Below are 23,350 nucleotides of genomic sequence, written 5' to 3' on the forward strand. Positions count from 1 at the left end.
TGTCTAGGTTGTTCAAGGGATTTACTTTGTATTTCTTAACATGGATTTGGTCTAGTCCCCATGTTTGTATTCATGGGCTGAGTAAGTTCCGTTTGATCAAGTTCAGTCTATCGATTATTGAGACTACACAAATTTGGTTAGTTTTTTTTTTTTTTATGTTAACTCAATAGAATAAGAAGAAAAGAAAGATTTGGGAAATAAAATCCTTAAAAAATTTATAAATATCCATATTTATAAGAGAAAATAGTATAAGTAATTGTATATTGTATTTTATATTATTAATCAATCATAATGAATTCTTTAGTAGTTAACTTAAAATTCATCCTGAATAAGATTACTTACTAATTTTTTTTTATATAAATAATATCTATGTAAAAGGCTGGAGGAATGTATTCCAGTTTGCTTGCTATGTATATAATTTTTAGCAGCTTTAAGAGACAAACCATCATCCCTAGCAGACCAGACCAGACAGGTTCATCATCACAATCAGCTAAGGTCATGTTATCCAAAGTAGATTGCAGCAAGGCAAAATTATGTAGAACCTCATCAGGAATGTATCCAAGTCAGCAAACCAAATCAAGTTTCTAATCCATCTCTCCACAATAAAATTTCTAATCCATCTCTCCACATACTTGATAAGATGAATAGGCCACTGATAGCAACACAGAATTTACCACTTGGAACCTTCACATCATGCTAAGCAACCTTCTTTTCCATTTCTGCATCTGCAATTAAATTTTATCAATAAGGGGAGTGAAATACTTCTTTTCAGGAGGACTTCTAAAAATTGGCGCATCAAGATATGTAAAAGGAAGATTCCCTTTTGAGAAACCCAAATTCTGAGATATAAAGCATTGGATGCAGTAAAAAAACTTCTTTTATCCTTTTTCACCCATTGACTAGAGACTTTACCATACATTTCAGGCTGCTGCCTCAAATTGTTAAGAATTTTTTTGTTACCGCTGCAGAAAATAAACACACAACTTACCTTTCTTGCTAATCCTTTGCTGCACACATCCCATAGCTGACAGATTGTGATCCCAGCCCCTCTTCAGCAAGGCTTAACAATAAAGGAGAAAGAGGATCTCCTTGTCTGACAACCTTATAACATTTAAAGAAACCAACATAACTCCAGTTTATTCCAATAGAGGCTAGCAGAATCTAGAATAGTTTTAACCCCATAACAGAACCTATCATTAAACTCAGAATCATTTAAGACAGAAAGAAGATATCGCTAATCCAAAGTACCAAAAACGTTTTTAGTATCAACTTTGAAAACCACATAACCGCCAAAAGCTTTTTTATCCAGCAAATTCACAGCTTCAGAAGCAACAATGATGCAGTTCCTAATATCCCAACCTTTAAAAAAACCGTTTTGATTTTTCGAGTCAATTCTAGTAGCAATAGAAGACAATCTATCAGCCAAGATTTTAGAAATAATTTTATATCTAAAGTTGGCCAAACCAATAGGCCAAAAATCCGAGACAATAGAAACATAGTTAATTTTAAGAATGAGATTAAGAATATTGGAATTCTTACATGTAAGGATCCAACTTTTTGTGAAGAATTGTATGACCGCCTCATAAAAATCCCTACCCATGTTGTGACAATACTATATAATAAAAAAGACCACCAAAACCATCCTAGGACGGTGCACCATGTTTATTTATACCGAAGATAGCAGCTTTTACCTCTTCTCTTCTAAAGATGGAAGAGCAGTAAGCATTTGATTTTCTTTTTTGGTAACAAGATTTGGAATCATGATCAATCTGTGAATTAGCATTATAAAGCTTTTCATAGTAATTCAAGATGTGTTCCTCAATATGTTCAGGCTTCTCTAAAACCACATCAATGAACCATCACTTTAGACTGCCTTTTTCCTTCCAAAAAAATTCCTCCATATGCAAAGCCTCATTTATATTTTGTTGGATTATTTTTGTTTTCACACTTTCTATCCGACTCCCCAAACTACAGCATATTCTGCTGTAAGGATTCTAGATTTTCTTGCAACTGAGCAACCTGCACATAAACATTTCAAACAGTACTTTTATTTCACTCAATCAATGCTGCTTTGAGTGCCTTAAGCTTTTTCTGCAAGGCAAGCATAGGAAAACCAGCAACAGAAGTACTCTGGATTTATTGAACAATATTCTGGCAGTCTTTTCTTTCATTCCACATAGCCAAAAAATTAGACAGAATTCCTCCACATAACCAAATCTCCCATTTTCAGAAAGATCAGGTGGTGATCAGAATAACAACTACCTAAAGTGCTACAAGCAATGGTTTTGTTACCTCTGCAGAAAATAAACACACAACTTACCTTTCTTGCTAATCATTTGCAGCAGAGATCCCATGGCTGACAGATTGTGATCCCAGCCCCTCTTCAGCAAGGCATAACAGTAAAGGAGAAAGAGGAAGTCCTTGTCTGACAACCTTATAACATTTAAAGAAACCAACATAACTCCCGTTTATTCATATACAGGCTAGCAGAATCTAGAATAGTTTTAACCCAATAACAGAACCTATCATTAAACTCAGAATCATTTAAGACAGAAAGAAGATATCCCCAATTCAAAGTACCAAAAACTCTTTTAGTATCAACTTTGAGAACCACATAACTGCCAAAAGCTTTTTTATTCAGCAAATTGACAGCTTTAGAAGCAACAATGATGCAGTTCTTAATATCCCTACCTTTAAAAAAACCGTTTTGATTTTTGGAGACAATTCTAGTAGCAACAGAAGACAATCTATCAGCCAAGATTTTAGAAATAATTTTATATCTAACGTTGGCCAAAGCAATAGGCCAAAAATCCGATATTATAGAAACATTGTTAATTTTAGGAATGAGATTAAGAATATTGGAATTCTTACATGTATGGATCCAACTTTTCGTGAAGAATTGTATGACCGCCTCATAAACATCCCTATCTATGTTGTGACAATATTTTTTATAGAAAAGACCACCAAAAGCATCCTAGGATGGTGCACTATGTTTATTTATACCGAAGATAGCAGCTTTTACCTCTTCTAAAGATGGAAGAGCAGTAAGTATTTGATTTTCTTTCTTGGTAACAAGATTTGGAATCATGATCAATCTGTGAATTAGCATTATAAAGCTTCTCTAAATGTGTTCCTCAATATGTTCAGGCTTCTCTAAAACCACATCAGTGAACCATCACTTTAGACTTCCTTTTTCCATCAAAAAAATTCCTCCATATGCAAAGCCTGGCTTATATTTTGTTGGATTGTTTTTTTTTTCACACTTTCTATCCGACTCCCCAAACTACAGCATATTCTGCTGTAAGAATTTTAGATTTTCTTGCAACTGAGCAACCTGCACAGAAACATTTCCAACAGTACTTTTATTCCTCTCAATCAATGCTGTTTTGAGTGCCTTCAGCTTTTTCTGCAAGCCAAGCATAGGACAACCCGCAACAGAAGTACTCCGGATTTGTTGAACAATATTCTGGCAGTCTTTTCTTTCATTCCACATAGCCAAAAAATTAGACAAAGAATTCCTCCTCTTAACCAAATCTCCCAGTTTCAGAAAGATCAGGTGGTGATCAGAATTACAACTAGCTAAAGTGCTACAGGCAATGGTTTTGTTACCTCTGCAGAAAATAAACACACAACTTACCTTTCTTGCTAATCATTTGCTGCAGAGATCCCATAGCTGACAGATTGTGATCCCAGCCCCTCTTCAGCAAGGCATAAAAGTAAAGGAGAAAGAGGATCTCCTTGTCTGACAACCTAATAACATTTAAAGAAACCAACATTTCCTCCCGATGTCTGGCAGCCATTTCCTCCCGATGAATGGCCTTCTTAGAATTGCCATCCCTTTCAGCATCCGCTAAACCCTTTTCTTGGTTGGAAGATACACTTGATTTTTCTTCTGACTAGCCGAATCGGCTTGAAGACGTCTACAATTGCGCAACCCAATCATCTGACAAAGTGTGCAGAAATCACGAAATTTCTCATATTCCAGGTTTACCACCAGGGCAAAACCTTATCTCTCGACCATGACTTGAACTCGAAGTTCATCCACAAGAATTGTAGCAAAAAAAACCCTCTTGTTCTTGATAATGTACATTCATCCTCCGAAAAAGGAGTTCCAATACCCGAGCAATTGAGAAAAGAGTTCTAGGTTTCTAAAACTCGCTAATCCCTTTAGCTTTAAACTCCAAAAATAGTAAAATAATAATGCTTAAAAATAAGGTTAGATTGTGTTAAAGAAGTCAAGTCAGAGTAAAATATTTATTTTTTATAAGTATTAAATCAATTAAAAATAAATTCTAAATTGATTAATAAAAAATATTTAACCTTTTGAAATATTTAATAAAATATACCACAAACACGAGAAAAAAAAATTAATAACTTATACTGATCAACATTGACTTATATATTATCTTCTTAATGGAAAATGTGTGGTATTCATTAATTACTTAAATTTCTTTTTTGTTTTAGAAAATAAAAGAATATTCAGTGATTTCTTTTCTAATTTCATTTTTCTCTAAATTTTCTTACTTTTTCCATAACCATAAAAGAGCACACATGAGAGGATAATGGAGCAATAATTGTCCCTGTTTGATTAATCATTGTTAACGTTGTGCAGTTTATCTTATTTAATGTTTGACTCTACAGTCTCACAAGAGAAGAACGTAGAAGAGAAAGGACCCATGTTTTCTATTGGATTTTTTTATTTCTTATTAATATGGTGGGTGCCTCTGAGCATCAGACATACCGACACTGAAAACCAAAGCAAAGAAAAAACACTTTTTTCCGCCATTATTGACACTCACTCCTGAGACTCATCAATGGCGAAAGAAGCTTCAAGTTGACAACCCCCATCTCCAAAGTTTCCTCCTTTCTGTGCCCCTGCTTCTGGTTTTTCAATTTTCTCTTCTGGGTTCCTCTTCTTCTTCTTCTTGTCATGTGAGTTTAGTTCAGAGCTCCACATTTTTGCATCAACTAGTCAAGGAAGGTCAAAACCCACTTCATTTCACTCTTTTTGAAGATTTTAAATTACTGTGGCAGTTTTGTCGTGATCTTCAATATTGTGGCAGACAAACGTGATAGATGCAGTCACTAATAATTTTTTTTTTAAATCTTGATACCGTGGCTGAAATCGTGGTCACTGATATTTTTTCAAACCTTGGACCTTCTTATTTAATACTATTATCTCATAATTCTTTGATGTTTCATTCGGATCTCGATCTCTGCATATAAAATATATCTGAGTGCTGTTACGCTTCCGGTGTCTCTGTTTCTGGTTAACCTTGTTAATGGATTTATTTTATTTAATTAGCGTGTGATTTTGATCATGGTAAGAATTCTGACTTTGAAATTATTTCTGTAATGCTCCAAATTTTGAAAAGTGGTTCTCTATTTTTTAGTTGCCTTTCGCTACAATAAAGTTGTTTAGGACACTGTAATTCATGATTGGGACACACCATGATAGGACACCAGTGTTACTCTTCACTGGTAACATCAACTAAGTAGTTCTAGCTTATGTTTTGAAACTATCAATTTGGGTGATCATAATATTCATTTTATTTTATTTTTTTTAAATAATTTTGAGCACTATTACTTTCCATTTCAGGAAATTAGGCGATCATAATATATATTCCCCTTGTAATCTTCTGGTTTCCACCCAACAATTTAACTATGAGCAATCATTAGGTAGTGTTCATTTAAATGTTTTCCAATTATATAGCTTGAGAAAATCTCTCTTAAAATTTTCTTTATATCCTTTGCTGCAGTTGGTTTGGATTAGTTGTGTTGGACTTGGAGGCCGCTGCTTATACAGTTGATCAACTAATGAGATTCCTCCTTGCATTGTTTCTTTTGTTGGCTTCTCTTCAAGCCAATTTAAGTCAAGATATTGAACATGGTTCACTTCTAGTAGATGGAGCTCAAACAAAGGCTGAAACAGGTGATAACTTTATTTGTGCCACTATTGATTGGTGGCCTCATGACAAGTGTGACTACAACCATTGCCCCTGGGGATATTCATCTGTTGTAAATTTGGTGAGTATTTTGAAATTCATTTGTATGGGAAATGAAATGAAACACTCTACAATTTATCATCCCTTTCCACTCCCACCTCTCCTATTTAGAACCATGGATACCAATTAATCTGTTTTATTCATTGTTCACTTCAATGTGGATTGATTTTCCAGGACTTGTCTCTTCCTTTCCTTTCCAAGGCCATCCAAGGTGTGTGTATATTTGCATTACTTCTTTATGATCTAGAAAGTCTTTATGATATCTTTAACTTTGGAGTATTTATGTTAAGTATGATGTTATTCTTTTTGTAATGGTTGCATGATAGCACTCAAGCCATTGAGGATACGACTTGGAGGTTCTTTGCAAGACCAGGTTCTATATGATGTAGGAAGTTTGAAGTCTCCTTGTCATCCCTTGCAAAAGATTAAAGGTGGATTATTTGGATTTTCAAAGGGATGTTTACACATGAAAAGGTGGGATGAGCTGAATCAGTTTTTCAATGAGACAGGGTGAGAAGTTTAACATTGATACTTATCTATCTTCACCTCCTCCATTGTCCCCTCTTCCTTCAACTCAAAGCAAAAGTATGAAAAATAAGATGAGCTATTTAATGTGGTACTTTAACAAAGTAATGACTTTAATTTGCTTGGGTCACATTTTTAACATTAATAGATGCTGAAGGAGTCTCTTCTTCTGTTTAAATGTTTCATCACAAAAGTATATGCTAGTGAACTTCCCTTCATTGGTAATTGAGACTCACTAGTGGCATTCTTAGTTATTTTCTTAAACTTTGTTTTGAATGAGTCTACCGACTTAGCTGTTTATTAACATGCAGTTTATATCCAGTCATTGCTTGTATAATAGGCTCTATAATTGTGTCACTAAGTTATTCTACCACTCTTGATCACAAAACCTTGCAAATAAAAGCTTATATGACTCTACCGACTTACTTTCTTATTCCAATAACATGCAGTTTATATGCAGTCATTGCTGGTATTATAGGCTCTATAATTGCATCTCTAAACCGTGCAAATAAAAGCATATTATTTAACTTGATTATCACACTCTCTAGATGCTTTATTTATTTTAATTATTATAGCTTCTATATTCCATTTTTGCAAGTATTGGTGTAGATTTTTGTTCTGGTGAATATCTGAGATATTAGTCTATGATCTGTAGGCTTGATTCCATTCCTATTACGTGACTTTGTCTAGATAAATTAAGACATGGAATACGAATGTCAGTACATGCATGATTAGTATACTATGTCTTTATATGCATTATGTAATGGTAAAGGGTAAAGAAGAAAGGATAAGGGAGGAATTGTTTAGCTGTGATGTAATTTAACTGGAGTTTGGCACTTGCAGGGCCATTGTGACGTTTGGCTTGAATGCACTACATGGGAAGCACCAGATTAGTCATAATGTTTGGGAAGGAACCTGGGACCCGACAAATGCTTATGATTTTATAAAATACACTATTTCAAAGGGATACAAGATTGATTCATGGGAACTTGGTAGGACTAAATATAACAAGTGGAAGGGTTATTTGTTATGTTTATTTTTGTTTGAATTAACCTTTATTCTTGAATCTGCTGCTGTAGGGAATGAGTTGAGTGGTAAGGGCATTGGTGCAAGTGTTGGGGTTGCACAGTATGGGAAAGATTTGATAAAGCTTAAGCAAATTCTAGGAACATTGTACGAGAACTCCAAGTTCAAGCCTTCACTTGTGGCACCGGGAGGATTTTATGAAAGACAATGGTATGACAAGCTTCTTCAGGTTTCTGGCTCAGGCATAATCAATGTTCTGACTCATCATTTATACAATCTGGGCCCAGGTTTGACTGTCACTTAATTCTTTCTACTATAGGCTTTCTTGCCAAATGTTTAATAATCTGAAACTGCTGGAAAGTCCTTCCTTTGCTTCTATTTCTCATTCTTGTGGGTAATAATATTGTTAGGCAGGAGCAAGCACAACAAGGTTATAATAAGACAGCATTGCTTCTTTATTATAGGAGAAGGTTTAAAAATAAAAACTAAGAATACAGTTTTAAGGTAGTTTTTACAGCTAAGAGTTAGTTACAAAAAGGAGCCCTTTAACAGGAAGCCTAGAGGAAAAAGGGAAGGAGTTTTTGGGATTTGAGAGACTTGTAATTGGAATAATCCAGTGGAAAGGAGAGTGCTCCTTTGTAGCATTTTTTTTTTATGTTTGGTGATATAAAGAGGTTATCCTTCTGATTGCTAACAATTTTGGTCCTATCTGTAAGATCTACGAGTGGCATAATGAAAAGTAGAGTGAGGGCTTTGGAGAGATGAGTTGGTGAACAGAGGAAGGAGATTGCAGACCTGAGAACAAACACGACTCTGGTGAAAGAAAGCATACCGAACATGAGAGAAATAAAGACTTTACCTGTTGAAGGGAGTGATCTACAAGGATTTGATAGCAAGGGGAAAAAACTTCTTTGAAGTACAAATCGTCAAAAGGTTGGAAAATTACGCCCAGGCTTCATTAGCATGGAAGGAAATGCTAACCATTGGTTCAAATTCTAGTGACAAAAATCGAAGAATCCTTTTGATAGGACACAACCTCCTATTATGAAGGTTTATTATGAGAGAAGAAATAAGAGAAAAAGGGAATAAAACTATTATGTAATTACAAATAGTTGAGAGTCAGTTACCGTGTCAATAGAGTTAGTTGTTGTTTAATATATATATATATATATTAAACGTGCTACAATAAACGGTGCAGCACATGAGTAGACCTTCATATCAGGAACCTAATTCAGGTTTTCTTTATCAAGGTGGAAGAGGAATTGTGTCTCGAATGGACACTCAAGGATGCAGCTTAGTGCATGTTCAATGAGTTTGGACAAACATGGCATGGGGTAGGAAATTGTTCTCTGGGTTGTCAATGGGCCAAGGCTCATTTGGGTCAGATAGGGTTAGAGATTAGAGAAACCATGAACCTTTCATATCTTGAATACGGAGCTTTTGGTCCAAATCATAAGTGTCTAGAAAAGAGTTTGAGGATTGTTCTTTTAGCTTAATGAGGCAAGAGAGATATGGCAATTAATGTCAAAAGAAGAGGGTTTTGTTGAAAAAAGGAGGATGAACACCAAGAGTTAAATTGTTAGTGGTTAAAATTATTAACTTGGTTAGTTGGGGATATGATTTGACCGCAAGCAATGAAATTATAAAGGGAAATATAGCGTCGAAAGGTGTTGATTCTAATTGATAGTGGTGCTGGTGACAACTTCATATCAACATGTTAGGTATAGAATTTGGGGTTGAAGATTGGTCCGACAAATTTGTATAAGGTGAGATTTGGATGTGGGTATAAAAGAACTCAAGGCCAATATAAGACCTAAATGTGAAGGTGGGTGATTATAGTTTTGGGATGACTTTATTGCTACTATAGGTGAGGTTAACATCAATTGAAGGACCTTTACTATGACTTTTTGTCATTGAGATCAAAGGGTAGAAATCATAAGAGATCCTAATTTATCAAAGGCTTTTTTTTCATCCCGAGCATTGTTGAAGTTAACAAAAATAGAAGTGGTTGCTAGGCTTTGGATAGTAGAAGCCCAAGCCACTTAAAGTTTAGAGAAGCAACAACGGAAAACGTCTATGGTTTCTACAATCAAGGATAGGAAACTTCAACAAATCTCTAGAGTTCCAACCAATCTAAGTGCAAGATGGACCCTGGCAAGTAGGAAGTTGGTTTCTGATAAAAGTGAGCTTAAAAGGAGCAAACAGGGAGAAGCCAAAGTCTAAAAAGGAGCGAATGGAAGTTGCTGCATTGAAGTGATTAATTCTGTGACTAGTGCTACAATCGTGCCACTGCAAGCTGGGTAGAAGGAATGTCAATGAGGTGGTGGAGATAACCAATATTTTGGTGTATTTTGATGGTTTTGTAGCTGCAGTTTGCAGTGCTTATACGAGCACGGTGCTAGCTGGAATAGGATGTCTAGCTTATGCAGCAAACATTATCTATCTATTGCTTCTGGGGTGCTTGTTCATCTCTTTATTCTTGGAGATTCTTAATGTGATTTGGTTTATGTAAAAGGGTTAGGATACCCCTTTTGTATCCCTCTTAATTTAATTTCATTCTTTGTTGATAAAAAAAAAATACTTACTATTTAAAGAACCTAAAGGCTTACATCAGAGAAGTAGACCATCACATCCCTGTCAAAGCAAGTATTCGCATTTTCAATAAAATAAGATTGGATAGTGGATGCCTTATCAAGGAAAGAAGAAGACAAAGAGCTATGAGCCATATCTAAACCTTTTTGGCCGGATATTGTGTCTATTGATGAGGAGGTTAATATTGACCTGATTTTGTCAAAATCAAGGAGAAATTAACCAAGGATCCAAACTTGCACTCCCATTATATTCTGGAACATGAACAATTGTATCATAAAGGAAGATTGGTGTTGGAAACATCATCACAGTGGATTCATAAGTTACTACAAGAGTATCATTCTTCGACTATCGGGACATTCGGGGACATTTAGGAATATATTTCATTTATTGCAAAATTGTGCAATCTGCAAAATTGAGCAATCCCTTTATTTGATTGGCGCAGAACCTTATGAACAAAGATGATACTTTGAGACAACTGAAATTTCATTTGCGAAGAAATCAAGCTCAAAATGACAATTCATGATAACGATCATATACCTTCTAAGATCAAACTAGGTGATTTGGTGTTTCTAAAAATTTGGCCAAGTAGACGGAGTTAAGTCTAACAAGCTTCATCCCAAACTGTTAACATGTTACTATGGACCATATTTGGTTCTTAAGCAATCAATGAGGTGGCTTTTAAATTACAATTACCGCAACTAGCTTGAATTCATCCTATGTTCTACATATCTCAGCTCAATAAGGAAATAGGGGATCATTAAGTGGAAGTTGCACTACCATTAGAAGTGCAAGAACATGTGTTAATTCGGGCTTACATTTAAGGTATTACTCAAAATGATGCACCCATACAACAAGTATCAATGAAACGGAAGGGGTGCAATGGAAGGGGAAAACAACTGAGGAATTGTTAGGTTCCCAAACAGAAAACCCAGAATCCCTCCCAAGCACAGCAAGAAGAAAGAAACTCTGTTTTATTACAGTGCAGAACAGAACACCCAAAAGGGTTACAAAGAAAAATAGCTCCTTTCACACAGGTTTATTCCTGTCAACTTCATACAACAATTCAGATCCCCTTCCCCACAGTAGGTTGGTCTTTATTTAAAGACCCCCTCACCACAACTAACTAACCCAACAATTAACTAACCCGCTCAACCCTTATTTTTTAAATTTCCTTCTATGATACACCCTCCAAGTGCTGTCTTTATTTTCCTGCCTAACAGGAATCCACGTGGGAAGATTTGTGTACTATACCAAATAAATTTCCTGATTTTAGCCTTGAGGAAAATTTTGGTTTTGAGGGTGGTATTGTATGGCAAGAGCAAGCACACCAAGTTGATAACAAGATATAGGAGGTTTAAAAGAAAAACTAAGAATACAATTGTACGGTAGTTTTTGCGGCTAAGAGTTAGTTAGCATAAAGGAGCCCTTTAATAGGAAGCTCAGATGGAAAAAGAGGAGTTTTTTGAGATTTGAGAGACTTGTAATTGGAATAATCTAGTGGAAAGGACAGTGCTCCTTTTTAACATTTATTGTATGTTTGGTGAAATATATAGAAGTTTTTCTTTTCATTATTCTTCTTTGAAAATAGTGTTAATTTCTATCAAGTTTAGAAGGAATAATATTTTCTTCTATATAAATTATGAGGTCATTAGACCTATATATACATGAGAGCTTGCTAGTTATTTTAGGAAATATGGACAACTAATTCTAGAGAAACAAATCCCTATGATTGTGGAATTGTTTCTAAATACATAATCCTAATATTAATAGTAAGATACAACTGTGATACAAAATAAAAATATAATAAGGATAAAATATAAAACTTCCTAAACAGTTTTGACACTTCCCCTCAAGCTGGTGAATAGATGTTCTCCATTCCCAGCTTGGATATAATTCTTTCAAAGTTACTGCAGTTCAGTCCTTTGGTGAGTATGTCTGCAAGTTGACTCTGAGTGGACACATATGGGGTGCAAATCAAGCCACTGTCTAACTTTTCCTTGATAAAATGTCTGTCCACCTCGATATGTTTAGTTCTATCATGCTGTACTGGGTTGTGGGCTATGCTAATTGCAGATTTATTGTCACAATATAACCTCATAGGTTCATCCCATCTTATCTTCAAGTCTTCCAATATAATCTTCAGCCATAGAAGTTCACATATTCCTTGGGCCATTGCTCGAAATTCTGCTTCAGCACTTGATCTAGCTACTACACTTTGTTTTTTACTCTTCCAAGTCACTAGATTTCCACCAAGGAAGGTGCAGTATCCAGTAGTTGATCTCCTATCCACAACTGACTCTGCATAATCTGCATCCGTGTATGCTTCAAGACGAACACTTTTGTTTCGTTTGAACAAAATCCCTCTTCCTAGAGTCCCTTTTAAATACTGCACAATTCTAAGGGCAGCTTGCAAATGTGCCTCCTTTGGTTGGTGCATAAATTGACTGACTAGACTCACAGCAAAAGCAATGTCTGGCCTAGTGTGAGATAAGTAAATAAGCCTGCCCACGAGTCTTTGGTACATTTCCTTGTCCACGGCATTATCCTCCTCCGCACTTCCCAACTTTATATTTGGATCAACTGGAGTACTTGCTGGTTTGCAGGCTGTCTTTCCTGTTTCTCTAAGCAAGTCAGTAATATATTTTTGTTGAGATATGAAGATTCCTTTCTTGGAATGGGCCACTTCAATTCCCAAAAAATATTTAAGTCTCCCTAATGTCTTAATTTCAAATTCCGTGGCAAGACATTGACTTAACGTTTGCTGCTCCTCTTTGTCATCTCCAGTTATTATAATATCATCTACATACACCAATAATATTGTTACTCCTCCTGAAACTGAATGTTTAATAAATAAAGTGTGATCTCCTTGGCTCTGTTTGTAGCCCAAACTTGTCAAAACTTTGGTGAATCTTCCAAACCATGCTCTTGGGGATTGTTTCAGCCCATATAGAGCCTTTTTTAGCTTACAAACGGTTCCAGCAGCAACCTGTCCATCATAGCCAGGGGGCAACTCCATGTATATTTCTTCTTCAAGGTCTCCATGTAGGAATGCATTCTTCACATCGAACTGCTGCATATCCCAATCATGATTTGCTGCTAATGACAATATTACTCTGACCGTGTTCATCTTAGCAACCGGAGCAAATGTCTCCAAGTAATCCACTCCATAGGTTTGAGTGAATCCTTTGGCTACTAACCTTGCCTTGTAACGCTCAATAGTCCCATCAGCCCGATACTTTACAGCGTATACCCACTTACACCCTACTGGTTTTTTTCCAGTTGGTAAGGTGACAAGCTCCCAGGTCCTGTTCTTGTTTAGTGCCTCCATTTCCACATCCATGGCTTGTTTCCATTTCCTGTCAGATAATGCTTTAGATACAGAGGAAGGTGTGGGTGTAGAGTTTAAGTTTGTGAGAAAGGTTTTATGGGTAGGAGAGAATTTTTCAAAGGATAGGAAATTTGATAGAGGGTAAAGTGGCTGTTGGGTGCAGGTTCTGGTTCCCTTTCTAAGGGCAATAGGAAGATCCAGGTTTTGATCCTCCTGTGCTTCTGAATTTTCCAAAATAAACTCATTAGAATTATTGGAATTTCTAGGATTAGAAACTGTTACCTCATGTAAAGATGGTAGGTTGGATTCTTAGACATGGATAGATTCTGGAATGACCTTTCCTCTTCTTGAATATACCAGATTTTTTCCGAATTTCCCACCACCATTAGGTGCAGATTCAGCTGCTGATTCAGGTGCCTGTTCAGGAGCTGATTCAGGTCTTGCTGCTGGTTCAGGTGCTTGTTTTGTTCTTGTCTCAGTTTCAGGGACAGCAATGCTATTTGTCCCAATTTCAGGTCCAAATGCCATATTTGGAAGCATGAGAGGCTCATCTTCCTCTCTTACATTCTCCCCTTGAAGATGAGGCTGGAAGTAGCTCTCGTGTTCGTTGAATGTGACATCCCTTGACACAAAGAATCTCTTTGACGGGGGGTGAAAACACTTGTATCCTTTTTGTGTGGTTGAGTACCCTAAGAATACACATTTGACAGCCCTAGGGTCCAACTTTCCCCTTTCATTACTATGAACATGCACAAAGGATACACACCCAAATATTCTAGGTTGGAGTTTATTTGTAGGGTTTAGGTGTGGGTAGAAGGAGGATAGGACTTCCATGGGGCTTTTTGATGCTAAGATTTTAGAGGGTAACCTATTGATTAGGTAGGTGGCCGTAAGAAGGGCTTCCCCCCAAAATTTCTTAGGGACATGATTTTGAAAAAGTAGAGCTCTAGTTTGGTCTAATAAGTGCCCATTTTTTCTTTCTGCAATCCCATTCTGTTGGGGTGTGTTAACACATGAAGACTCATGAATTATCCCTTCCTTTTGGCAAAAAGAGTTTAGCACCAGGTTAAAGTAGTCCTTGGCATTATCAGACCTAATTCTCTTGATATTAACTCCAAATTGATTTTTAATCATAGACACAAACTAAACAAAAATGGAGCTAACCTCAGATTTATGTTTCAATAGGAAAACCCAAGTCACCCGTGTACAATCATCTATGAAGGTTAAAAACCACTTAGCACCTGAGATATTAGGAATATTAGCAGGACCCCAGACATCAGTATGGATAAGAAAAAAAGGGAAAGGACTCATTTTATTACTAATGGGAAAAGGTACACGCTTGTGTTTCGCAAGCTCACACACCTCACAATGGAGACTCTCCACATTTAAATTCTGAAACAAGGAAGGGAAGAGCACTTTTACAACTTGAAATGAAGGGTGTCCTAGCCGACAATGATATAGTTGAGCTTTCTCTTTACTGGTCATGGTGGATTCAGATATGAGAGAGTGACTATTGATACCAAGATTAGGATCCTCCATGTAGTATAGGCCATTCCATTCTCTAGCATGTCCAATCGTCCTCCCTGAGTTTTTGTCCTGAAATACACAATAGTTGTTATGAAAAACAACGTTACAAGAGAGATCTTTTGTGAGTTTCTGTACAGAAATCAGATTGGTGGACAATTTAGGGACATGAAGGACATGTTTTAATGTTATAGATGGGCTTATTTGGACTTCTCCTTGACCTGCGGCAGTTATACATGTTCCATCTGCTGTGGAAATTTTCTTGTTGCTAGGACATGGGATATATGTGGAGAAGTATTTAGGTAGAGGGGTCATATGGTCAGTAGCACCTGAATCTACCAGAATATGTTAAGGAGCACATACCTGAGGGCTTCTCCAATTTACTAAGGAAGGACCTTACCCTTTCTATCTCTTCATGATTCAGCTGGACAGATTCTTCTCCTTGTCCATTAACAATGTGTGCTTGTCTTTGTCCTTCCCTTTTTGGAGGGCCTCCTTTCTGGCCCCATTCTCTGCTTGGGGGTTTTCCATGTAATTTCCAGCACTTTTCCCTTGTGTGGCGCGGCTTGTTGCAGTAGGTACACCAGACTTCCTCCTGTTTTTTCTCTATATTGGAAAACCCGCTTTTCTTCTGGTTAGTTAGCATGGCTGTTTCTCCTTCAGCTTTCATTGCTGAGCTTTCAGTAGTTGGGGTCTCCAACATCAGTCCTCTCCTGCTTTCTTCACTTCGAATAATGGCTACCACTTCATTAAGCCCTGGGACCTTCTCTTTTCCCAAGATTTGGATTCGAACCTGATCATATTCAGGATTCAGGCCTACCAAGAAATCATAGACTCTATCTTGTTCAATATACTCCTTAAGGATTGCTGAGTCTTCTGAACATTTTGCTTTTATAACTCGGTAGTGATCCAATTCCATCCATAGGGACTTGAGTTGATTGGCATATTCTGTAACAGATTTGTTTCCCTGCTTGGCAGCCACGGTTTTCACTTTTACATCATATATTTGAGCAGCATCCTTGGCCTTAGAATAGGTTTGTTCTACTGCCTCCCAAATTTCCTTTGCTGATTTAAGGAACATGCAGGTATCACTGATTTCTGGGACCATTGAATTCCACAGCCATGCCATGATCATGGAGTCTTCTTCATCCCATGATTTGAACTTGGCATCCTGTTCATCAGGGGCTATATCAGTCAGGTGACTGACCTTTCCTTTTCCTTTCAAGATGGTTCTAATGAGTTGAGACCATTTGAGATAATTTTTTCCATTTAATCTATAAGCAGAATGAACATTCTGCAATTCTCCAGCAGTTTGGGATCTGTCCCCAATAGGATTCACGATCTCAGTGATCTCAGCCATCACAGTGATGAACAGTAGCGGCGGTGAACAGTAACCGTGATGAACAGTGCGTGGTGAACAGTAACCGCGGTGAACAGTAGCCGCGGTGAAGGCTACACAGCAATGAAGGCTGCGATTAGGCCAAGGTTGTGCAGCAATGAAGGCTGCAGCAAGGCTCAATGTTGTGCAGCAATGACGGCTGCAACTTAGGGTTTTCAGGCACGGTCAGAGACTCCTAAAGATCAGGAGCTCTGATACCATATCAAGTTTAGAAGGAATAATATTTTCTTCTATATAAATTATGAGGTCATTAGACCTATATATACATGAGAGCTTGCTAGTTATTTTAGGAAATATGGACAACTAATTCTAGAGAAACAAATCCCTATGATTGTGGGATTGTTTCTAAATACATAATCCTAATATTAATAGTAAGATACAACTGTGATACAAAATAAAAATATAATAAGGATAAAATATAAAACTTCCTAAACAGTTTTGACAATTTCTAACAAAAATACTGGCTTGAGTTAAATCAGTTGAGGCAATAAGGCATGTTCATTGCTTCTCTTTCATGACAAGATAGATGATGGGTCTGTTTGGACAAACTTTTTCATAAACACTTTTAAAAGAATAAAAAAATTGAAATCAGTTTCTCCACAAGCTAACATTAACTTCTAAAAATTAGCTTATAATACATAAGCTCATTTTAGCTTATGGAGAACCTTATTACATTTGTTCTTATTTTTCTCTCCTTGAAGTGCTTATGGAGAAACTTGTTCAAGCAAAGCTTGAGGTCTATTATCATATTTGTTTATGTATTGCATTCTTTTAAAGGAAAATGCTGCATTTTTTAAAAAACTAAATAATTGCAAGAGTTTGCTAGAGTAGAGTATGATCAACCTTTTTTGACAAAACTCATTATCCAGAGGGCTAATATATGAACCTTGATTATCTCCAAAGCCACCCAAAGATTGTTACGCTAATAATGAATGGTAACATGAAATTGTCCTGTGTAGAACTACCTGCTCATGTACTTCAATACAGTCAGTATTTCTGTTTAATTTATTTTTCTCATAAATGCTAGAGACATGCGCTGGCAATTGATATATTTATTTCAACATTTAACCTTATCAGCTTATGTTGTACCAAAGATGATATACTTTGTTTACAAGTTGGAAAAATAGTGTTGTTTGTCATTCATGGTCAGTTTCTAAGTTGATTTCTCTTTCAGGTAGTGATGAGCATCTTGAAAGTAAGATTCTAGATCCTGAACGCTTAAGCAAGGTGGAATCGATTTTTGGCAATCTTTCTGAAACCATTCAAACATATGGTCCTTGGTCTTCTGCATGGGTAGGAGAAGCTGGTGGGGCATACAACAGTGGTGGCAATCATGTATCTAATACTTTTCTTAACAGTTTTTGGTAGGTGATATTGGTTGTCTATTCCTTCCATCATTTTATGTTCCAATTATTCATAGCTGAAGTTATGATGTTATATTAGCAAAAACAATTACTTGTGATGTGATTCTTTTAAAGTTTTGAAATTGAAATGGCTTAGGTACTTAGATCAACTTGGAATAGCATCCAGATACAACACTAAAGTCTATTGTAGGCAGACTCTAATTGGAGGGAACTATGGACTTCTCAATACCACCACCTTCACTCCCAATCCTGACTACTACAGGCAAGTACAGATAGAAATTGCAAAAAACACAGAAAAAGAATACCCTTTTTTTTTCCTTAAGGTCACTTGATGTTTTATGCTATCATGTTTGAGCATAACTAAACCTAGTTTCTGGTTTTGTTTCTAAACAGTGCACTTTTGTGGCATCGATTAATGGGAAAGAAAGTTCTTACAGTTTCAAGTGATGTTTCTTCACCCTTTTTACGCACTTATGCCCATTGTTCAAAAGACAGGGTAAGTTCCATAATTTAGTTCAACTTGGATAGTTATTGAATCACATTATTATCTGGTTCACTCTTCTATATATGTTTTTATTAGCATTCCAACTACCACAAAATCAAACATGATATAACATCATATGAAGCTTAGCACACTTACACGTGATATTTAAATTTGACCATTAGACTCAAGAATATGTCAAGGGAAGTTATAGGCTCAAAAGTTTATAAAAATTGAATTTTAGCTCATCCACCCAATAAAAATCTTTGATTACTTGTTTTTGATGGTCTGTTATATATGACATTGTTGGTAATGAATTTGGGAAAATTTGTTAAATAAATGGAATTTGATAGAACTTGAGCTTTACATTATATGACTTATCATTCTGACTCATTTAGTACTTTTTTTAGCATATTTCTAGTTCTTATCAATTTCATTCTACAGGTTGGTGTGACATTACTTCTAATCAACTTAAGTAATGAGACTCGCTTTACTCTCAGTATTCGAAACCCTGTGAGTGCAAGTATTGAAAAGGAAGTGGCCACAAACATCCATAAGGAAGACTCATTCTTTGATAAACTGAAGAAGGCATTTTCTTGGGTAGGAACAAAAGGGTCAGAGGTGACATTTAGGGAAGAGTACCACTTAACTCCAAAAGATGGTTATCTCAAAAGCCAAACCATGGTGCTTAATGGTATTCCACTGGAGTTAACAGAGCAGGGAGATCTTCCAAGGTTGGATCCAGTGAGTAGTAATGTGCGATCTCCAATATACATCACTCCTTTGTCCATTGCATTTGTTGTATACCCCAACTTTGATGCTCCTGCATGTGCTTCACAGCAAAAACATTAGTTGAAGGATTATATATAGCAAATAACTTGGCAATTGCAAGCTCATGGTAATTGTAAGTAGTGAGCTATTATTGGCTTCAGAAGAAAGTTACAACCTTGCAATAATTTAGTATTGAAGGAACATGCAAGTTGTATCATCTACTTGTAAGCAAATTGTTTGATCAAATTTTAGTTTCAAGTCCAATGATAAAGAAGTGATTTTGTTTCACTCTTAGTTTGGCAAAGCCATTTAATTCCGTTGTAAGAAATCAACATGGTTGACAAATAATATTCTTTTTAGTGTGGTTAAGAGATTTTATTCAAGTTTGTGTGTATAAGAGAAATATTGAGAGAACTCAGTCTTCTAAATGTCATTTGAAAGGTGGTTCCAGCTTCTCATATTCTTCTTGCATAACCATTTATTTCAAAATAACCACGTTATATTTTCTATTAAGTTATGGTTTTCAAAGTTGTTTTTGGATTTTTTTTAATTTGAAATAGAGAATTACTTATTCCATTGTAACTATTGATTGTACAATTTGATACACAAATCGTTTTATTTTGAATTGTAAAATAAATCAAGAGATTTTTCTTCTTCCATCTTTACTTGATTTCGCTTCTTCTCATATTTTTTAAGTTTTACTGATTAATTTTTCTTAGGATGATTAGTTCTCTTATTTCTATCATTTTCCTCGTTTTATGGTGAGAAATGTGATATAGGAGAAATATAAGGTTAGGGGTTATGAAAGACTAATTTCGGATTCATTTTATAAAAGATATATGTTTTCTTTTTAACATTTTATATGAAATATTTTTAGAATCACCATTGTTCTTTCATATGAAAATCTTTGATTATGAAATGTTTTATGAGAATTGTTGAAAGTTATTTTTATTTTAAAGTTAAACATAACTTTAGTGTGATAAAGTTTTAAGAAGTTCATATTTCACAAGTTGTTTAGAAAAAGAAATTGTGAAATATACTTGTGGAAAACTTATCATTGAAAGAGTATTCATATGTTTGTCTCTGAATAACTTTGAGTGGGATATAAACATCGTAAACTCATTCATGATGAGGAGAGGGACACTTCTCATAAATGATTGAGCTACCGTTATGTCAACAACATGAAAAAGAAAAGTCAAAGAAATCTGTAAAACAAACAAACATTACTACTTCTTAAGTTAGATTTAGTTAATATATTTGAGATATAATTTCTTTTAATTGCTTTTGAAATACTAACTTATAAAATGTTTAATTATAAAAAATTTAATGATAAACTTATTTATTGTATGTTATATCATTATTCCCTGAGTTAATCTAACGTAGTTCAAAAGTAAGTTATATAGTATAAAGTAGCTTTAAAGTTTCATGCAACTTATGGATTGCTTCGTTAGCTTTTTGTATTTTTCTTGTAAACTCATAAATATAATATATGGATTAGCTTTTAGTTTGATTTTATACCTTTTGGGAACATCAATGTATAACAAATATTGTGTTATGTAAATATTTTTTATGTAGATTTTAGGTTTAATTACTTATTTGATGCCTACATTTAGGGTAAATATTCAATTTACTACAGTGATTTTTACAAAAATCAATTTGGTCTTAGAAGTTTTTAAAATATATTCAAGTTGGTCCCTTCCGTTAAATTTAGATCAACGATATTAAGTGCTTATGATGTGGCACAAAGAAGTGCAAATGTGGATTGTGAAATGGGAGAAATTTATAATGAAGGTTTTTGATGTGGCAATTGGAGGGTTTGGGAGATTGTTAAACATGACGAAATTGGGAAAAGAGAGATTAGGATTTGTTTAATTGCAATCACTAATTTGGGTTTATGGCAATTTGGATTCTTGATTGTGGTACAATGTTGGTTTTGGTGTTCGCGTATTAGTGGTGCAGATCATTGATTTTGAAGGTTAGGTACTCTTCACTCGATGTTGTTTGTTATGTTAGTTTCTGGAATGGATTGTGGTTGATCGTTTGATGTGGTGATGCAAGTTCATGATCTAGCAGAGGCATTGAAGTTTATCCAAAGCTTACACTCTCTAATTGATTGAAGGTGGTGGCACTATTAGGAAGGGAGGTAGTCACACGCAGAATCTTCTAAGAGTGAAGTGCAGACATGACATGGTCAGAGTACTTTTTGAGAAAATTCTAGTTACTAAGTAAGTGCGTCACTCACGGGTTTACTATTTACTTAAATTATTTTATTCAAACTTTACTATATTGTGTTACAATTTTGTTAAGACGCCACAGAGCAAGGTTTGAAATTGTCATTGTTGATGTTATTGAAAATTGTGGCTACAATTTTGGTTGCAACTTGGTAGCTGAGGCATCCGAAACCATGATGTTACAATCGCAATTTCAGTTATGATGTGGTGTTGAGACCTCCAAAATCTTGATACTACCTTACCATCACAATTGTTGATGTTTACTGTTTCCATAACCTTGCCAGAAAGTGGACATGGAGTGTAGTAAAACTCCAACAAAGAACACAAACCTCACAAAACCTTCAATCCAAAGGACAAAACCAACCCCTAAAAGGGGGCAAATCCTAAACCCTAAATGTGTCCTACATGTACATAAGAGTTTCAATGTGTATAACACTTCACGGTCAACATTTTCACTTCTTTTTGCCACATCACAAGAACTTAATGTCGTTGGTCCAAATTTAACAGAATTGACCAACTTGAGTACATTTTAAAAAACCTTAAAATCAAATTAATTTTTTTAAAAAAAGTCATTGTAGTAAATTGAATATTGACCTAAATGTAGGGACCAAAAAGGTAATTAAAACTAAATTTTATGATTCATATCTATTATTATTTATGTTATTCCTGAATCCTTTCTTGGGTTTTATAGTCCTCCACTCCATCCCTTAAAAATTGCACTTAATATAAAGCTATTTGGTCACATGTTATTATTTTTATTTAGATACAACCATATTTTGTTAGGTTTAAGAGGAACTGGAGTTGGTCTCCCATAGTCGCAAGTTAAGAAAACTTGTGATCCCTTACAAACAAATTGAGGTTGTTGTGCTTGCCCACATGTATGACTAGTTTCAAACACCGCAATCAGGTGGTTATGCTATGTTTTTACAACTTGTATTCCAAAACACACAATTCATAATGCAAATATTGTATTCTAGATTATACGTACCAAAATACAAATTTTGTATTTCGAATTGAGCATTTTGGAATACAATCCAGAATAACAAAGTTGTATTTCAAAATGTACTATCGAAAATATAATATTGTATTTCAGAGTGTACATCATGGAATACAAATTTGTCGTTTTGAATTATATATTTTGTAATACAAAGATCTAAGTTTTATGTTCCAAATTGCATAATCTGATAGATGTTTGAATTGCACAATCCAAAACAATCAACAACCAACACCAACTACTAACTACCACCACCTACCAAGCACAAAACCTTCACAAACATATCCAAACACTACAACACCAACTCACTCAATACTCACCATAATTATTTTTTTTTCATAATGATAAAATTGAAATTTCAAAATTTATGGATTGTAGCTTGAAAACATGGGGTACAAGAAGAAAAAGCCTTTAAGCATGACTATGCATGGGCCTAGTAAAAATGAGCCCAATATAAAGTTGAATATAAAAGCCCAAAACCCTAGACAAAGTTGGTCTCTACACCTAGACTGAGAAGGGGTAAACTCTTCCCACACCTCCATATTTTCCTCTTCACCCATACTTCTAAAAATACCAAAATTATCCCCCATATTCTATTAATTTTTTTAAAAAAATTGAATATGGAATCTAAAGACTTTCTTAATAATTTGAAAGTTAATATTTATGAAATTTTGCATCATTTGTATAATCCAAAATGCAAATATTACATTTTGAACTCTGAAATACGAAATGCTAAATGCAAAAATTTGTATTTTGAATTGTAGAATTCAGAATATAAAATTTATATTTTGATTTGTGCTATCTAAAAAAAATAAATTTAAATGCAAAATTTGTATACCAATTTTCCTAAAATCTAAATGAGAATGATAATTTTAGTATTTTTTGAATAATGGAGGTGTAAGAAGAAACACATGAAGGTCATAGGAAGAATTTGCCCTGAGAAGGTATGATGTTAAATTTTCTTTTGTTAAGATGTTAGATTAGTTCGTCTACTATGGTTTAAATTTGAAATTTGGAAATTTATCGTAACAAGTTAACAAAAATAATCTATTATTTCTCTAAAATAAACTTAATCAAACATTAAGATGGAAGACCTAAAAGAGAATTATT

The 23,350-nt window shown here is 35.0% G+C and overlaps 2 protein-coding genes and 1 long non-coding RNA gene across 12 annotated transcripts; 1 reads left to right on the top strand and 2 right to left on the bottom strand.

Moving 5' to 3' along the window:
* Nucleotides 1-334: 334 nt before the first annotated feature.
* LOC137820973 (uncharacterized) lies at nt 335-4,199 on the bottom strand. Of its 5 annotated transcripts, none has more exons than XR_011082721.1 (5): nt 2,872-4,199; nt 2,321-2,433; nt 1,692-2,019; nt 989-1,101; nt 335-725 (listed from the first exon to the last, which is right to left on the bottom strand). It is a non-coding gene; the product is annotated as an uncharacterized lncRNA (long non-coding RNA). The 5 variants fall into 5 exon arrangements; XR_011082723.1 differs by having other exon boundaries at nt 3,023-4,142; XR_011082722.1 differs by lacking the exon at nt 1,692-2,019 and having other exon boundaries at nt 3,023-4,146.
* Nucleotides 4,200-4,545: 346 nt separating this feature from the next.
* Nucleotides 4,546-19,473, top strand: LOC137820016 (heparanase-like protein 1). Of its 6 annotated transcripts, none has more exons than XM_068623778.1 (11): nt 4,546-4,981; nt 5,600-5,679; nt 5,760-6,027; nt 6,180-6,216; nt 6,332-6,515; nt 7,374-7,522; nt 7,610-7,843; nt 17,574-17,763; nt 17,900-18,025; nt 18,157-18,259; nt 18,689-19,473. In XM_068623778.1, exons 3-11 carry the CDS (start codon nt 5,818-5,820, stop codon nt 19,094-19,096), a joined length of 1,641 nt encoding a protein of 546 aa, XP_068479879.1. In that variant the 5' UTR covers nt 4,546-4,981; nt 5,600-5,679; nt 5,760-5,817; the 3' UTR covers nt 19,097-19,473. The 6 variants fall into 6 exon arrangements, with proteins under 6 accessions (XP_068479879.1, XP_068479881.1, XP_068479882.1 ...); XM_068623781.1 differs by having other exon boundaries at nt 4,628-4,932; XM_068623782.1 differs by lacking the exon at nt 4,546-4,981 and adding an exon at nt 5,128-5,323.
* On the bottom strand, nt 14,835-16,531 carry LOC137820017 (uncharacterized). Its single transcript, XM_068623785.1, has 2 exons — nt 15,340-16,531; nt 14,835-15,072 (listed from the first exon to the last, which is right to left on the bottom strand). The coding sequence occupies exons 1-2, from the start codon at nt 16,358-16,360 to the stop codon at nt 15,038-15,040; spliced, it is 1,056 nt and encodes a 351-aa protein (XP_068479886.1). The 5' UTR covers nt 16,361-16,531; the 3' UTR covers nt 14,835-15,037.
* Nucleotides 19,474-23,350: the final 3,877 nt, after the last annotated feature.

This window comes from Phaseolus vulgaris, chromosome 9 (genome assembly GCF_000499845.2).
Source record: "Phaseolus vulgaris cultivar G19833 chromosome 9, P. vulgaris v2.0, whole genome shotgun sequence".
NCBI lineage: Eukaryota > Viridiplantae > Streptophyta > Magnoliopsida > Fabales > Fabaceae > Phaseolus > Phaseolus vulgaris.

Coding starts and splice junctions, on each gene's coding strand:
- LOC137820017 (XM_068623785.1), bottom strand. CDS start 16,360: ATGGCTGAGATCACTGAGATCGTGAATCCTATTGGGGACAGATCCCAA. Junction 15,073..15,339: donor GTGCTCCTTAACATATTCTG/GTAGATTCAGGT, acceptor TGTGTATTTCAG/GACAAAAACTCAGGGAGGAC.
- LOC137820016 (XM_068623778.1), top strand. CDS start 5,818: ATGAGATTCCTCCTTGCATTGTTTCTTTTGTTGGCTTCTCTTCAAGCC. Junction 7,523..7,609: donor GATTGATTCATGGGAACTTG/GTAGGACTAAAT, acceptor CTGCTGCTGTAG/GGAATGAGTTGAGTGGTAAG. Junction 18,026..18,156: donor CCCAATCCTGACTACTACAG/GCAAGTACAGAT, acceptor GTTTCTAAACAG/TGCACTTTTGTGGCATCGAT.